Consider the following 18,700-nt stretch of genomic DNA (forward strand, 5'->3'; position numbering starts at 1 on the left):
CTGTGCTTTTTATTCTAATGTACATTAATAGTTTAAAGAAAATATAAAATAAAGCCTCTTACATACCACAATAAAAACTGTTACCTTTATTCACATTTCTGTTGGATCAACCACCCTACCAATGAAAAGTAAAGTTTTAAAAGTTTCTTCAAAAATCATGAACAGAAATGGTCGGTCGACTTTAATGACAGGAGGTGCTGAGAACGCAATTATTTCTGACCCTGTAGCTGCCGTGGCCTCAGTTCCGTTTTCATCCACTTCAATTACAGCCTTTTGGACAACCTGAAATGCAATGTAGAGATAAAATCGGTGACAGAAATCTATGTGAACAAGAAGAATGAAATTCAACATGGCAGAAATTCAGTTGAAGTAGGCCTATATTAAGGACTGCAATGAGTAGGTCTGTGCAATCTAGCACTGTCTGTTACTGGTAGACCATATGTTGTCTCCCGCAGAAGTGGAGGAGTTGGCACAGCCACCGTGACCACAATAGCTAAGGTGCAGATGTGCTAGCTCAGGTATCATTATGCTTTTCTATGTTCCTGAGTGTCAGACTCACTTAGAGATTTTGTTTCTGCAGCTGGTGACGTGCAGCCACCAGTGCATTTGTACAGTGTTCCTCTTTGACACCAAAGTGTACAGGAGGCATTTTCTCATAAGTGGGAGGTGTGATTTCACTGGTCACAGACACTTAATGGCTGGCTGTCATTCCCAGTTGATTTTGTGAGAACTTAGGCAAATGTACCAGTCTTATTTTTTAGGTAAATGCACCAGTCTTATTTTTTTCCCTGTATGTTTCTATTTCTTGCATTTGGTAGCACAGGGTAAACATGGACAGCAATGGGCTACAGTCCTTCACAGGTCGAGGGGCTTCCTTTCCCACTGAAATCACAGCCTGACAGGCTCTGTTTCTCTTTCCTTTTTTGTTCTTTCAGCCTCCAGCATTACTTCTTCTGCATTTGGGTCTGTATTGCTGAGCTTCCTGGTCAGCTGGTGCATTCCTAACTCCCAGACTCCTAGTTCTAGGAATGACTTCTGTCAGGATAGTTGAAAGACTTCCCAAGTGCCAAGCTCTCTCCTAAATAACCTAAAGTAGTAAAGTTGGCCATCAGAACTCAAAAGGATGGCCAAAAACATCCCACAAAAGGATGGGATGCTCCTTTTTACAGCATCTGCAGTGGTCTATTTCATGTGGTTTGGAATACAGCTGTGTTGTGATGATACTTTATTGTGAGATTCTGTTTCCTTCCTGCCAAAATGGGCAGAAGTGAAGGCAGGATTGCTTTGACTTCTCTTTCTTGCTGTTACCTTTTTTGAGACTTTTTTTTTTTTTTTTTTTTTTTTGGGGGGGGGGGATGGGGGGCGGGGAGTGAGGGGGAAGGTTTTGATGTCCTTGTTAAGAAGAATACTTATCCCTGGATTGTGTATGAGGGTTTCCCTCTTTGGGTTTCCTTCCTTGCTCTGCTATTTAACTGTAATTCACAATGTCTTTCTTGTTTACAATTTTTCTTTAATTGTAACCCCCACCCTTCCCAGGCTATATTCTTTCTGAGACAGGGCTTTTCTCCCGTGATGGGCAAACTTAAGAAGGTGTTGAGCAAATGTGAAAATTGACTGCCCCTTACTTCTACACACCTCAGACTCACAGTGAGATCCATGCTGTTTAAGGCATGAAGTTTCCATATACTTGGCAGATGAGGTCCTATCCTACTAGTGTGCCTAGAAGTCTGTATGACCCTTAGCAAATAAATTTACAAGACTTACCTGTGAAACTGTTACATATTCTTGGTCTGTGAGATGACTAAGATCTGCTGTGCGTGAAAAGATATTTTTAATTCCAAGAGCATAAAGCAATTTCTTCATTTTGTATTTTTGTTCTAGTTTGAACTTTGGAAATGAAATATCCATTTTCCTTTAAAATAAATAAATAAATACATCAATGCAAACTTGAGATATATGGTAGGTCACTTGAATGCTGAAATGCTTACTACTTGGGAATTAAGATTCACACAGACAGTAAAACAAGAGGCAAAGGCTACAGGGTCTGCTTGAATTTAGGCTGCCAGGACATCATCTGCTTTGTTGCATGCCAAAGAACCTGGAAATAATTTCCTACTCAGAATAAAAGACTTCCATGAATACTTCCAGAGACCTGTTACCAGGGCAACACGTTCACTTACAGACCAGTGGAAGTGACTGTGACTCCAGGAATCACGTTTCACGGGAATAATTTGTTTTTACATTTTCATATTCAAATGTGTCCATTAGTCTGGATTTTCACTGGTAGGAAAGGTTTCCTAACTATACATATATATTTATTTCATATATATACATGTTTATACATACATTTCATAAACACAAATATATGGATATATTAAATTCGGCTAAATTTAAAGAGAGAGAAGTCCTAATGAGGAATTTGGGCAGACCAGGTTGACTATGCCGTCAGAGAGAGACATCTCTAACCAAGATGAGCCATAGACTCATCACCTTGGAACAGAAGCTTTCTCATGTTGCTTGCCCATACATGCCACTGCACTCTGGGATGTGGGTAAGCTATTAAAGGGTGTCTACTCAGTAGGTACAGTGACACCAGCATGTTAGAGGGGTCAGGAAGACCAGCGACTTTGTTTTGCCTTGTTGCTTTGCTATAAAAGACATTAGGGCCAAGAGATGTCACAGCAGTACCTGCTCTTCATGTTTGCAAGCCAGGATTCCACAAGGTCTGTTGTCAAATGGTCTTCGAGTGAAATGTAATCTCCCTCCTTTTCTGGGATGACAACCAGCATGTAGGCTTTGCCTTTGTAGGGAAGTTTTAACACATTGCATCTTAAATTCTCATCAAAGGTTGAATTAACTTTTTCTGACTTGAACATCATGGGTACCTGTACACTTCTGTATTTGTTTATGTGGAAGGTTTCCATTTCTGTGAATTTGGAATTAAATGGATAGAGCCACTTGCCTGAGGAAAGAAAGAAACAAAATAGTTATGTGTATTATATATATATATATATATATGAAATCATTTTTGTAGCTAGTTGAAGTGGATGTCAGTTGTGTCTGGGATAAGTAGATGACAACTGCAGTATACTTAGTGCATGTGCTTTAAATGTTTGTTACGGCAGGAGAAGGAAATAATGCACAAAATAAACTGCTTCATTCACAGAGAAAAGAGGGAAATATTTTTCTAAGGTGGATTAGTTGTCAGTCAAGTTCAGAACTGATACCCCTTTTGTTTATTGCATGCCATATGAGCATCTGTCTTTTATTAACATCCCACCTTCTCTGAAAATTTCTACCAGCTGTTCAACATCCTGTTTTTAAAGTAATTATACAATTCCTTGGATGGGGATTCAGCAGTGCGTTGTCTGGTAAGGTGCACTGGAATGTGACCTCTCCTAGGCTATTGATTCTGATTTCTACACTTGCTTTCAATCTTAGCCACAGCCATTTATCTCTTTTCTCTGGTTTTCTGCAAGGGAAAGTAACCTTGATATTGGACAAACTGCATTTTTGTAAACCTAAAAGAATAAACGTAGTCTGTGGAGAGACTGTATGGCTGTGGCATAATTTTCTTTGTTCTCATGGGTGCATTTATTTTAGTGGAGTTTCTGTGGATGGCATCTGCTGAGTGCCTTGGGCTGCAGTGGCTGTGAGTATGGGGTCTCTGCAGAGCATTCTCCTCTTCCCCTTTGCCATCCTAGCTCTTCAGCTTGGATTTTACCTAACCGGGTTTCTCCAACTTCTATATGGCTGTGTCAGAGTGAAGTGTGGGCTGTGCTCCCTGTCACTGTCAGGTTCCCCTTTGCCTTATCACTTTGCTTCCTCTCAGGGGAAAAGGTTCTTGTATGAAATAGAAAAACATCTTTTATTGTCTTGATTTTGTGTACTTTAGACAGTCAGCCAATGATTTCACACCCAGTATCAGGTATTCAAAAAACTATCATGATTAAGGTTTTCTCATATCAAGAGCTGAAAGAAAAACTAAGCTTCTTTAGTCACAAACAGGGATTGTTCAAAGAAAGATTGAAATAGGGCTTTTTGTTCTCTTTGGCTCCTTGTTGCATGGAAGAAAGAATTAAAAAATGTGGTTCCCTATCATGAAAAATAATTTTGTTTTGAATAAGCCTGTTAGAATATAGTAAATCTGTGTAGAGAAAACAGGACAAGCAAATTCATTTAACCTTCCCCTGATGTAGATGAAGTCAAAGTCCTGTTTCTTCTAATAAATAACAATTTTGTAAAATAAAAACAATAGTTACCTTTAAACAAAATGTAGTCCACAAGTAACAGCTTATTATGGCGGTCGAGCTCTTCAAAAATCTCTGGGATTTTTCCTTTGGTCCTTTGGTTAATATTTTGATTTATAACAGATTTTGCCTGTGTGCTGTTCTGAAAGTCCACATGCAGGAATTCCATATCAAAGTACTGCTTCGATAAATTGAGGAAATCCTCCCTGATTATGAAGTCCTTTTGGATAAAGGAAAGAATACCTTGCTCAAAGAGAAGCTCTTCATTCATTGTGATGTTATCTTTCAGTTGTTTGAACAAAGAAGGTAAATAATGTCGATCTCTGTCCTTCAAAGCGTGAAGGTTCAGACCTTTTACTATTTGTCTGTGTGTTTCCCCTTTGGCTGCCAGCATGTATGTAGCCATGAGAGTTGATACAGAAAGGGGAGAAATTATGACATTGTTGTCATGTGTCATTGCAATTTTTCTGTAGAGATTGAATCCAAAATTTGCTGTCTTTTCAGTGAAGTTGTAAAGAGTGAACTCTTCAAGATCTTGCTCTTCAAAAGGTTTAGAGTAATTTTTATGCTGATGCCATTCTTCAGAAATATTGTCATTTTTATTTCTTCCTAGGAAATTATGCTTTTTTTCCTTCTTTGGAGTTTTAGGTTTGATGTCAGCCTTGCTGATTTCAAGACATATTTCACATAAAAGGAGTAGATAAATTCCTATTTTCATGTTGGCATCCAGTAATGAGCTTTATTTATTTATTTATTTATTTTTCCTAGTAAAGAAAAAGGGAAAAAAAGAAAGCAAAACAATGACTTTTTGGTTTGTTATTTGATTCACAACATGAAAAGTCATGGATGTAGCAAGGATCTTTCTGCATCTTCAGTGTATACACTCTAAATGTAAGGCTTGGTTCCTATCTGAAGAGTCAAATTTCAATCAGTGAAAGAGAGAAGTTTCCAAATTTAGTTAGAGAATCCAGAAGAAATGCTATGATCTGCTATTGACAGTTCATTTCAGAAATATTTCACTGATTTTCCCTTGCAATTTCGTAATTCCTTTACAAAATCAAACCCAGATTTCAAGTGAGACATCCAGCTCAAAGAGGAAAAATCAACCTGTTGGAACAGTGTGGCAGCTTTTGTTCATGTGAAACTGATGCCAACCATAAGCACAAGCTCTCTAGGCAGCACACGTTGGAAGTGATATTTTCTCTGGACAGCTCTGACACAGACTAATCCCGGATGGGGATCGGCTGAGGAGATGAGACACCTGCTGTTCATGGGCACTGGCAGGTGGGTTGCAGTCTCCATGTTATGGGGCTTAATCACAGTTGCCATTCTTACGGGATCCATCTGTCAGTGGTGGCCTGACAGTCATGATCCCCTCTGTAGGGATGTTGACACTTGATATTTGGTACCTTACCTGTTTTACGTCAGAGGCATGTTGTATCAACAAGATACACTTCTTAGGAAAAAAATAAGCATCAGAGAAGCACAAACACTGTCTGTTTTGATAAATGCCAGAAAACAACCTGGTTTGGGGAGTTAGAGAACATTCCATTAAAAATTCCTTTTAAAACAGACACTCAAATAAATACCTGTATGTTAGACCCAAAAGTCAAATTACAGCCACTAGGTTTTGTTCCATAAATGGTGGAATCCAAGAGCCAAGCAGAAAAATATTTAAGTATATAAATACTTACTAAATATTTCAGAAATGACTCGGAGAATGCTGGAGTTCTGCTGTACAATTTACTTTTGCAAACTTGAAAAAAACGAGTTTTACCATGTAACGTATGCCTAGTTTTCCCAAGAGAAATTTTAAGAAGGATACATTTACTTAAGGAGAAAGTGAAAATCAGACAGAACCAGTCTCTCCTTAAAAGAAAAGATATTAAGCCAAGCTCATCATAATAAATCAGGATTAAATCCACTGACATACAGATTGCACAAAACTGGTCCAAGACAAGAAAGAATCTGTGTCTATGGGACTTTTACCCTTTCATTCATCTAGGCATGTTTAAAAAACAAACAGTCTTGAAATATGTAGCTGTGGTTTAACAGGGAACTAGACAGCAATGACACTTAGTCAAGATGAGATATCTTTCACATACATGAAGGAAAACAAAGAGTTTAATGATAAGATGGCAACAGCAGCTCTTAGTCAAGAAAAAAACATAATTTTGGGGATATTATTATTGGGAAAGATGGTTGTGCTCAAAAAAATAAAATGTTGAAAAAAATGAGACATTGCAGGTTTTAATGGCATCTGTAATCATACAATCATACCTCTTGCCTGGTCAACTCTTTTTGGAGAGCTGGACTTCAGCTCCTCTCATGACAAGAATAAAAGAGTTTATATCTATTTCACTTTTAGTATCCCTAAAGCATCTGGAGCTTAGTGTACAATCAATAGGTGAAGTATTTCTGTAAATGTGAAGGAGAGTACTAATGTGGCCCTGGAGAAATAGGGAAGATTTAGGCATAGGAAATTTTTGTCAGTGAACCTGATCAGCACTCCACTGCCAAAAGCAACATCAGAAAGAAGGTCAAAGTTCTGTGAAAGCCCAGATAAATATTGTTAAGACATATGAGATTTTATATGCCACATACAGAACAGCACTCAAGGAAACATTGCTGCTACTGTGTTTGAGTCCCTAGTGATAACATCCAGGTATGTGGCTCTATCAAGAGGGCCAGCAAGAGAACAGGTTGTAGTTCTATCCTTAGTAGCATGTAGAGCAAAGTGCTGAAGCTGCTAATGTACTCCTGTTGGCAGCCTGCTGTGCAGTTTTTTTCTAGTTTCTTCTAGTAAGTCAACATGAAACTTCATGTTACTGCCTATACTTACCAAACCCTGAAAAGATTATGAGGCTCAGGACTGAAAATGCAGTCATTATGAGGAATACTTGCACTTCATAACTTCATTTCACTTTTCTTTCTTCTGATACAGGTTGATCTGATGTCCATTCAGATCACTCCTGATCACTTGTCATAAGATTCCCTGTACTTTTACACTTCATTGTCCTGGAGTAGGTTTGTCTGAAAATACGATGTTTCAATGCCAAATAGCATGAAGATGAAACAGTTGCTCTGTGATTACAAATAAAGTGTTTTACACAAGTTATGATTTCTGAGCAAAATTAATACAGGGTCTCTCATCTGTCAAACAATATGTTTGGAGAGAACTGGACATATTTTCCAGAAAGACTCAAGGCAAACTTTGTCATCAAACTTTAGCATCATTTACACATTGCTTGTGTAAAGTGGCACATGCAAATGCAATTTGCAAGCATAAAATGCAAATATGCTCATCATTCATCTTTCCATCAAAGCAATATACAAACTCTTCTCCCATAAAGCAGTGTTGAATTGCACCTTATGGAAAAATGTTGAATGGCTAACATCTTCGGAGCTTCATTTTCCCATTGCAAATTAAACAAGATGTTCAAGACCACTATGAAGCCTGCACAGAATCCTTTTGTGTTGCAGTGGCATGTTAATAGATAAAAGAGATGAAAAGATGGATTGTATGGCCATTAAAGTAGTAAGTGATTCAACAATCTAGAAAACACATGGCAACTATTAACTACTCCTTTTTAGTTAAGGATCTATAACAGCAAATTACAGTCATTGTACAATTTGTGATTTGGCATATGGGAAAGCTGGTTTTATTTGATTGCCATTTATTTAGAGTTCAACTGAATTTCACAGTTGCCTGATTCAGGCTGTGGGAGTTAGTCTTGAAAAGGTATGTTGATGTGAGTACTGAGACATTTGGGTGCCAAGTCACAGGGTGCTTTTGGCAGTCAGGTGGTGTGCTATTTTCTTTTGAGATAATAGGTCACGTTCTGTACTTGGTGAAACACAGATGGGCTGTAATGACTTAATCGGGAGGCAGTGAGATCCCTGAATGTTGTACCTCCTCTCGAGTGCATGAGAGCCAGGGAACATAGTAAAATATGTAGCTTACTGCATATGTGAATATTTTTTTTCTTTCTTTTTCTTTCCTGTTAACTCTTGCTTTATCTACAGTGAGATTCCTACTGCCTTTACTGACTGCAGAAGCAGCTAGTGCAAATCTTCACGTTCATTTAGTCTGCATTTGATGTAATCCCCAAATCTCACATGAAAACTTATCTCTCAGCTCTACGTGCTGGCCCTCAGCTAAGATAATGTGCAGCCCTTCCTGGCACCCGGTAGGGAAGGGACTGCCTTGAATTCAACTCCTGCCTTACCAAGTAGAGCACCAGCTGCTTCTGTGGGGTTGGGACACTTGCTCTCCCTGATGGCCCATAAATAAATCTGAGATCTTACAGCAACTGCAAAGCACCTCTGCCCCTTATATAGTGAGCCCCTTCTGTGGGAAAGAAGATAGGCACAGGATACGTTCCTGCCCCAGAGCTATGCCTGCACTGCCAGCAGAGCAGGACCTCTTCTGGATCTGATCATGTTTGGGGCTGTTTTTCCCCAAGGAATCATCCCTTCTTCAAATAGAGGTAATTAGACACCGCAGGGTCAGGCTTCACACAGAGACAGGGACTGGAAAGCATCACTTCTGATAACCTGTCACAGAGAAAGGACTTTCTGCAACAGCAGCAGTTCCCCTAAAAGAGCACCAGGCCTAACAGCTCACTAGAGGTTGCAGAGAACCATCTCTTTCCGTCTTCTCTGGGGACAACACTGTTGCTGTGTAACAGTGCTGTGCTTGACAGGTGTCACTGCTGTGTCTCATTCAGAACAGGCTGGTTGGGGCTTGGCTTGGGAGGGCCAACAAATTGCCCCAGGACTGAAAGGGGAATGCCATGAGCTGCCTTCCAGGTGGCTCTGCTGCCCTAGCACAAACAGATTTCAGATTGAAAGGAATAGGCAAACTCAGAAGCCCTTGTTTACCGGTGTGTCCCAGACCAATTCAGCACTCAAGAAAAGAGTCCTGCTTCCTCAGGCGTACACAAATGCTACTGGTTCAGGTGTTACAAACATCACAGGAGTAAGAACTTCACAATTTCACTAAACAGTAACTAAAAGACTGAGATTGCAGCACTTTAAAACACGTATTACATCAGCTTTGTCATTCACCTTTGACAACAGTTAGAAACACATCATGTCCTCTAGGACGGGGAAAAACATTTCTGGCAACAATAAAGTGGTATTTTTGCACATTATAGGCTTGCAGTTTTTTACTTCTAGCGTGAAGCTTATTACTAATTTTGAGAACCTTTACAGAAAGAATAGGTAGTTCCTTAATAAACATATGTGACAGAGAAAAGTTAGTTGTTTTTTTTTTTTTTTTTCCATTTTAAGAAAATATGTTTTCTAGTAGTCTCAAATATAAAAGAAGTTTCTGGTTCAAGTGGATTTTTCTTCTGAAGGCATTATAGCAAGAGAAAAATCAAATATTTTAGAATATTGATTAAGATCCACAACCATTTAAAACATCACATCTTAGAGAACAACTGACAAATATAATATATGAATAATATTAATATACATAATAAACTAATCCTCCTCTTTACAATCCAAATGCTTCATATAAAGACTGACTTACCTATTAGGTAGCTCCTCTGTTACTTAATCAACTACGTTTAAAAAACAGATGAAGGTGGCTGTCCCATATAGAAGTTTTTCAACAAATATTTGCTCTTCTGAAGAGTGATAACCTGGTTTTGTCTGTTATAGATTAACTGCTTGATAAACACTGAGTGTTGTGTTTCCCATAAATGGCATAATGAGGGATGGTTATATTCCAGTAAATATATTATATATATTTAATGAGAAACAAGAGAACTGTAAACTCTCTGCATCCAGCCCTTCAGTAGCCCAACAGGATTTGGTCCCATACATCCAATTGCCCATGACAATTATTTTACTAAGCTTGTTAGTGGCAGGAGCACTATCCAATCCTGTTGCCATTTTGTAAAAGAATAGGCCAATATTCACTGAGGCAGGGGAAACAAATGGGAGAGAGGGAGCAGATGCAGAGCATTTGTATGGGTGTTGCCAGCTCCCCAGCCCTGCAATGAGGCCTTTGCTTTCAGAGAAATCAGGGCCTTTTCATTTCCCTTTTCAAGAGCGTACCATCTATTCAGTAAAGTAGCAGTATGCCAGAATTAACCAACTGATAGGCACCAAGTGGTGTTTCTCTTAAAAATGACCGAATGTGGGAAGCGGGTACTCCTGTAGAAGTTGTGCAGAGCTATAAGGGTAAACTGCTTGAACTTTCAGTTCATCTTGCTTGGACAGATTTGACAGGTTGTTCTTGGGTCTTGAGTACTGTAAGTCTGGCAAGGCACATACTTTAAGACAGAGTGTTTACTCAGCAATTGCTGTAGTGTGGGCATGATCTAAACTCTTCACTATTTTGATCATTGGCTTAATTCCAAATAAAATGTAAACATGGAATTCCTTCTCTCCCCCTCATGCTCCTAAATTACATTTAAAATACTCCCAAATGAAACAGAACATTTCATTCTGGTTTGGATTTTAAAGAAAAAAAAATGGCCTTAAAACTGGAGATGACAGAACTGGTCTCTATTTGTCAACTGAACCAAAAGAAAAAAAAAAAAAAAAAAAAAAAAAGACCATTTGCAGTCTAAGTGGGAGCTTAGTCAGAGGAAAGCCCATAAAGGGGCTGGGCATCCAGGACTCAATGCAAAAAGGCTGATGTGTGTTGCTGACAAGCATCACTTCTCTAAAAGTGACAACAGCATTCGTGTACGAAGTGCAAGACTGACCAAGGAAGTGCTTAATACCTGACTGTAGCCCTCCCTGGTGTGACCATTTTGTGTCCACTTCGCAAGGATACACTGTTGTGGGGCACTTCCAGGTTTGATGTGCTTAATATGTTCAACAGAGCCATGAATGGTCACTGGCTCTAGGTGTCCAGACTATTCCTTAGTTTAAGTTCTTCTAAAATATTATTCTTTTTTAAAATATCCTTCCTCTCTATTAATAAGCCCCAAGTATAGGTGTTTTATTAAAGAATGCACAAATATAAGACTGGGCTAGAGTTAACATCACATGGCTTGTTCCTTGACAGGGAACAGGGAACACCAAAATGTCCACAGTGAATGCCCTAGTGACAATGCAACTTCAGTTCTCTGATGGTTGGACTTATTTTTTTCTACTTTCTGGTCTATATTTATTTCTGGTTAATTCAGTTGGACTTGAAATTCAAATTTCTTCTCACTGCAAAGAGGAAATTTGCATCTGATATGGTTGAAGAAAACTGCATTTCTGTAATGTGGGTCTGAATCTGTGTGTGTTCTGTTGTACTGTGGTCTTGGCCCAATAACACAATACAAGGAAAACCTAATATGTACAAAGCAATACCCAGCTTTTGTACTTAGCAAAATTAACATTGTTATTAGCAATGATGATAGAAACAGAGCCTCTTCCTAGTCTTTGCTCCAGGCCCCTGGCATGCGCAGTCACCACTGGAAGCCTTGGTTGAGTTAAGACATAGCACTAGTGATATCTGATATTCAACAGCTGAAGTCTTGTGTATACAAGGTGATGAAAAGAAGGGTTTGAAGAGATCGTAAAGTCTTTAGATCTCTCAGTTAAATATTTTCTGGAACACAAAACACATAAATATTATTTAGGCTATTATGAGATGTACTGACTGTGCACAGAGCTCAGAGGGAGCTGTCTTCCTCTCTAGTTACTCATGAAGCCCCTGGTAGTTTTCATGCTGGGTAACACCTTGCTGAGAGTATCCTCCACACATGACCGGGAGTAGCACATTCCTCCCACCAAATACTATTTATATTGTCAGTCACCCCTTGAATTCAGCAGAATTTTTTGAGCAGTAAACCAGCACACAGCATATGGGTAGTACCCAAACTATATGTACTTAAAGAGTCATTTTCTGCAAGAGGATTGCCAGTGTGTCACACCGGAAAAATTGCACTTTTCTGCAGCTAATGGCAAAAACACCCCTGGGACCAAACCCAGCAAGAGCAGCATATATGTGTTGCCACCCAGATGCATCTCTGCTAGGAACTTTGAGCACAGCGTTGCCACAGTGCTGAGGATGGGCAATATGCAACTGCAAAGTTATCAGTGCAGCTGAAGACTGTCTCTCCTCTGATAGACAAGTTTTTTTGGAGGCATATAAAACTCTGCCAAACCTGTCAGTGATACGTAGACCAGGTTCTAATCAAGTTGTTTGTCAAATATCCTGCGGATCTTGGCTACCTGCAGGTAAATATGGCACAAACAAGCTCCCCTGCTTGTTCCAAATACTGTTTCAAGTCCATTTCATCCTTTTGCAGTTATTCTTGAGGGGCTGGCAACTCCTCTGCTTCAGTAGCTGCTTTTCCTTGACCCCAAATTATCTTACTTTTCTCAGTCTGGTTTAGGAGACACAGACACAGTGGAGAAATCAGTCATCTTAGTTATCAATCAGTGTTATCTTAGTATTTGTTTTGCTTTGGGCTTATGTTCCCTGTGCTAACTATGGTTCCAATTACAAGCTCCTTGGTACAGCATTCGTGTTTCCTTTAATAGTGCCACTGTTTCACATGCCATGTCCCATTTCAGCAATGGTCTGTAACCTGACCACAGCTAAGCCTCCCATGCCTATATGATGGGCATAATCACAGTATAGAGAGATCAGGTTCCAGAGAGGAAGCTGGTGGTTTAATTAAGTGTATCACTACCAGGGTCCCAGTAAGAGATTTTTGGACTTGTGTTTCTTGCCTTTTTTTAACAAGGTTGTTTCCTGCTAGTAACCAGATAGATACATTTCACAGTGAAATTTCCAGCTAGTTGTTACCCATTTGGTTTCTTAAGGGTAGACACGGAGTGTCTTGATGGAGCTAGTTGTGATCAGTCAGAAATTCTGTACAGGCTGGGGTTTGATGAGAAGAATTAAGGTAAAAACTGTTAATTTAGGCAAGTATTTGGGACTGGGTATTAGTTAAATGTGATCTAACCTCTTCCATTCTTCCTAAACTAAACAAATACAAGTGCACCAAGAGTAGTGCAGGAGAGACATAGTGATGATTTTCAAGGATCTTTATTATTTATTCTGAAGTGTCACAGTGAGATTACTCATTACACATAAACTAACATGCTCTAACAGTTATAAAACAGTTCTTTATACAGTCTCTTGAGCACAGTTTGTCAACTAGATGATTCATCAAGGTGGCTGATGCTTCTCCCACTCAGAGTGTGCATTATAATTGAAATCAGCTGGATGTAAACACCCTGATGGCTCCATACCTCATCTGCTTATAAGCCTGACCATAGAGAACTAGGCTCATGCAATTGTTCATATGGAGTGACAGTGAAAGCATCTCTGAGAGGCACATATTCCTGTATCACACATGGGGTGGGTTGTCTGTGTTACAATGTTTAGTAGTACTGAATGGACAAAGCAGTAAAACTGCAGGATTTTATAATATAGAGCTAAAGCATCACCATTCTGTTTTCAAATTCACAGTCAAATGTAGTCTAATTGTCCCTGAGCATAGAAATAAAAATGTAATTTCTTGTTAGTAGGACGTCTTACTGTGGGAGTTTTCATAATGTATATGAAAATGGTGAAGTAAGGGAATGGTGTGTCTAGAGAAATACTATCAGTTTTCAATAGCAGGTAAAACAACCACTAGCTGTGATGGAAGTAGCCTAAATCCTGCTTTGCCCCAGAGAATGGAGTAAATTACCTTTAAAACCACTCCCAGCTTTATTTCTTGTGGTTCTCTGACTCACAACAAAGGAACATTTTTATTCTGAATAAAACATTTGAGATGTGCCTTTATATATAAGAATTGAGACCTACAGCAGAGTGGTTGGTGTTTGTCTAGTCCCTGTGGAGCCAGCAGGTGTCATCAGAACCTTTATTTCTCCGATGGGAAGAAGGATAATTTTGTGTGCTGGGACATCTGCCCTTTTCTCTGACTTACTAAGTCTGTATCATGAGGCAGGACTTAAGCAGGCAGGAGAGGCAAACTGAAACAAAAATCCCTAGAAAGTATTTCTGTCCTCTTGGGAGGTCATCCCAAAGCTTCTCCTGTAGATGTGAAATGCAAGTGCATATCTATCTTAAATTCCTGAAAGAATCAACTTTAAAGTCAGGAATTACAAAGGGTATAAGTGATTTGTATGTCTAGGGAAAGAAAAAGGAAGGCATTATTGCATTTTCAAAGTCACAGAAAATATTGCATCAACTGCTTGTGATCTTCTGAACTTGGAATATGTATTTTCCTGCTATTGTTTATCCACATTCCATGTTTACATGCATTGTGCATGCATCTCCTTACTGCTGCAATAATCTAGTTGAATTCCTGTGTCTTGTACTCTTTGACTGTCTGGCCTGAAGCAATTACCTGGTGTAATGAAGAAATCTTTGTCCTTTGGCCTCTGTAAAAGTCAAGCAAAAAGATGCTCCCTTGCTCTTGTGAAATGTGCTGAGGTTTACTAAGTACCAAAAAAGCAGAGTTAGTGTTAGCCACAGTGTCCAGAGTAGCTGGCAAATAGCTGTGCATTGTGTTTGGTTTGTTTGTTTGTTTTTCTTTTAAACATGGACATCAAATACAATAACCTGCTACGAGTCTGGTGCTAGTTCTCATGGCTTCAGTGTGAACTTCAAGTAGGCTGCACAGGATGGGTATATAAAAAATGTTTTCTTCCTAGAAAAAGTATGCACCTGCCTGGCTGTACTTCTACAAAATATTTAAGCAGGGGTTAGTTTTCATACAGGAATTAGTGTCTTTCTTTAAAGTTAAATAGCTTATGCACTGTAATAAACCTGACATCCCATGAAACAGGTCAGGAGCCATGCACTCCTCTCCATTCCTGTTTGCTGATCCTGGGACCAGTGTCTGAGTTTATCTGAAATGATAGAAATAAAGCACAGAATACAGGGCAAATAAGCAAATGCTTAAGAATATGTGAGCATTTTTTGTTCAAATACTTTATGAAGTTGTCATATGGCAAGAACATAGCTCTTGTGAGTTTGAGTTAAAAAGAAAAATTGCACACTGCTGCATAGAAGACATATCTATAATGACCAGCCTTCAAATGCAAGGACAGAGACGTTGTACACTTGGTGTCTATCACTCAGTCATTTATATAATGTTAATTTTTGATAAACAAACATAAAAATCCTCCATCAGTTGAAAAAAAAAAATTACTGATATGTCCATTGTTTTATTCCCATAAGGAAAAATATTTAGACAATGAACCAGTTAAATGGACAACAATCCTTGTCTATGAGCTGTGTAGGGACTGCAATATGATTTTCTTTATGCTTCATAAGAATATTGCATTTAATATGTGGGCAGTGCCAGATGTGAGGTGTTAATTATTCATTTCCTTGATTTAAGTGCTAATGTCACTTAGCAACCTTACTCATCTTTGAAATGGAACTTTTTATGGATGCACATAGACTGCTAGTGAGAAAAACATTTATATTAGAAAAAAATATTTGGGAAATGGAGTCAATGTCTGAATCTCTTTCACTTCTTATGGGATCCAGGTGAAAATTTTATATTCTTTTGAGAGACTTCCTTCAGAGTGCTCCAGCACTTCATTGCTCTTCCCAGTTCCTGACATTTTCTAGCTAAAGTGTCACCCAGCTTTGTAACTGTGACTCAGTGATATTTCAATATTTTTTTCTTGTTTAAAATGGAGATTGAGGTTATACTTTTTTTTTTTATTTTTTTTTTATTTTCCTTGAATATGTATCTACATCCAGAGGGTGAAAGGACAGCTCCAAGGAGGGGAGAAGTAGAGGGAGACAATCAAGGTAGCTGGAAGCTGAGAATTCATTGAACTGAGCTCAAAAAATAGTAATCATCCTGGCTCAAAACCTGGCCACTGAAGGCTGTTCCTTGGCTAGTGATAGCACTTCTCCATGTTGTTAGCTTGGCAGTGCACTGTCTTTGAATGCTGATTCACTTGGAGTAGAAGGCTGTGTTACCAGAGGACATGGACCATAGGCCAGCTTAAAGTGCCTTCACCGTCAGGGCCTCTGTGGAGTCAGGAATAGGTTACTCTTGCCATTCTGTGCTGCAGCCATAAGAATAATATCCAACTCTACTCAATATGCCTTTTCTTGGAAAGATTCCCAGTTTCCTACAGTCAAGGTTTTGTGCAAACTGAAGAGTTTAAAAGCCTGCAATACTCTATGTTATATATTCCTTTAAAGAGAGTAGAGTCTCCAGTACATGAATAGCCTTCAGACACTTCTTGGGTCTGTGGCCAGATCAGAATAAATCATCCTACTTTCCTCCCAGAAGGTCCCATCCAGCATCTTCAAATTATTCCTTCTTAGTAATTTTTGATTGAAAGTACCTACTTTGCTCCCTATATAATGAAAGAATTTTTGGAACCCACTGAAGTTATTCCATACTGAATGATAGTAACCTTGGTCAGCAGCTGATTATAGAATGAATGTGAGATATCTGCATCATATAATTTGCATCTGATGGGGGTATTCATATTTTCATTTTAGCATTGCAATGAACATGGAAGCATTTGCATTGACAGGAGGTTTAAATTACCATTCACCACCCATTCTTCTTCAGTGAGCAGTAGTGTCCTCAAGTTCCAGTCATTGTCCTTCTAAAGAAATGCAGTCTTGTGGTCAGACTTCTTGTCAGCCAACATTTCTATTTGCTAGAAGATAAACATAGGGTAAGTATGATATTTCGACTATATTTTATTGACTGGGCGACTATATTTAACAAGAGTTTACTCTCTGCAACCAACAGGAAAACAAGAGCTGTTGTGAATGCCAGCATGGTATTAACATGAAATTGAAGATTCCGTATCAAGAGAAGAAAGAACTTGAGAACGGGTTTTGGTATAATGAGCATCATAGTTCATACACTTTCCACCCAAACTTATATCTTCAGCTTGACCATACCTAACCTACAGCCTAGGTGCATCATATTTATAATACACATTGGAGGATCTAAGCTTGGACACAAAGACGTACTGCAGTCCTTCTCTATAGCAAGAATGTAGTTACTGGACCTACTTTGGTATTTGTGGCAGGTCAGACCCAGTGATACTCCACCTTGTCTGTACTGTGCAGGTTAGACTGTACAGGCAAATGTTCTTTGTTCCAATATGCTCCAGATGTTCCAATACACTCTCTCTTAGGCTTGTATATGAGTAGTATGGACTGTATGTGATAATGTGTTCAGATGCTCAGACTCCTGTTATTGTGTACCAGATCAAATTTTTCTTCCCAGGTAATATACAACATGATGAGCTACAGAAGATGGAAGTCTGCTATCAAATACAGCAGATGCACTAAAGAGAACATAAAAAAACAGAGAACTGATATTTTTAATCTGAAGAAAGAAAATCTAGAAGATACGGACCATCGCAATAATAATTAGGAGAAAATTAATAGTCTTTTCAGTGTGGATAAGTTTTTTTTACTGCATCAGTAATATTTAGCTGACATAAGGCTGTGTATATGAGGAGATAATGCTGTAGAGCTATAATGGAAAAATGTTAATACTCTAAATCATTGTGTGGACTTTCATTCTATCATAAAAGTGACTTTTGTTGAGCTTAAACAATTTGTCAGGTGACATATGAAAAAGGTTGTTTTATACCAGAGGAAAAGGTTCTGTACAGAAAATTTCCATTCTGGAACTGTATTGCCTTAAACTAATCCTTTAGTTCATATCGGAACCTTAATCTACTGTTGTAATGTGAAAGTGAATTGATTTTCAAAGATAATATCTTGCAGAAATTAATGCAGTTGTTTCTGGCTTTTTGACCAAACTTCAACATGTGAAGCCATCCAAAACTGACAGCTTCCACTGCTAGCTAGCACCACAGGCATAGATATATTGCCCCTTTGTCTGCGTGACTCCTGTACTTAGCGGCCTTACAGAGCAGCTCCTACCGTAGGCGTGCAGAGCAGCCACAGTATGAAGTGTTTTGAGTTTTTTTTCTGAGAACTGAGACACTGACAGACCCACTGTAGGAGCATTTATAGCAGTACAGCTGTGCTGATAGCAGTACAGCTCATGCTGCACTGTCAAAGTGGCGTGAACAGTCTCCCTGTGAAACAGTTTTCTAATGACATAGCTGTGTTACTTCCCTGGGCAGGCCATGGGTTTAACTGTTCTTTCTCAGGCAAGGACCAATTTAGTAATTATGCACATGCTGCAGCTTATGTTGGAAGTAGCACATCTAAATCAAGTGGATGTGATAGATGCAGGTGTCGAGGCCAGTCTGCAGCATGGTACAGAAAGCCTGCAGGCAAACAAGCTCAAATAGATGAGGTTGCAACAACAGTTGAAGCCAGCCTGGAAACTTGGTCCTAAGCACTCATGAAATGTAAATGCCTCTTCTCCTTTTCAGTTCTGCTGAAAAGAAAAATAAGCTGTGTAATGGAGTCTTTGCCCAGAGTTTTATCTCCTAGTTTAAAATAAAGCAAGAGGGCACGGGGGTGGGAGAAGTACGCAGTCAGCATGATAGTTGCA

The 18,700-nt window shown here is 39.0% G+C and overlaps 1 protein-coding gene across 1 annotated transcript; it reads right to left on the reverse strand.

Annotated features, from left to right (window-relative positions):
* Positions 1 to 90: 90 nt before the first annotated feature.
* SERPINA10 (serpin family A member 10) lies at positions 91 to 4,983 on the reverse strand (the record flags this gene model as incomplete). The annotated part of the gene is made up of 4 exons (XM_084287020.1): positions 4,263 to 4,983; positions 2,689 to 2,962; positions 1,765 to 1,912; positions 91 to 282 (listed from the first exon to the last, which is right to left on the reverse strand). The coding sequence occupies exons 1-4, from the start codon at positions 4,966 to 4,968 to the stop codon at positions 91 to 93; spliced, it is 1,320 nt and encodes a 439-aa protein (XP_084143146.1). The 5' UTR covers positions 4,969 to 4,983.
* Positions 4,984 to 18,700: the final 13,717 nt, after the last annotated feature.

The sequence above is a fragment of the Netta rufina genome, assembly GCF_964035555.1.
Source record: "Netta rufina genome assembly, chromosome: 5".
Taxonomy (NCBI): Eukaryota; Metazoa; Chordata; class Aves; order Anseriformes; family Anatidae; genus Netta; species Netta rufina.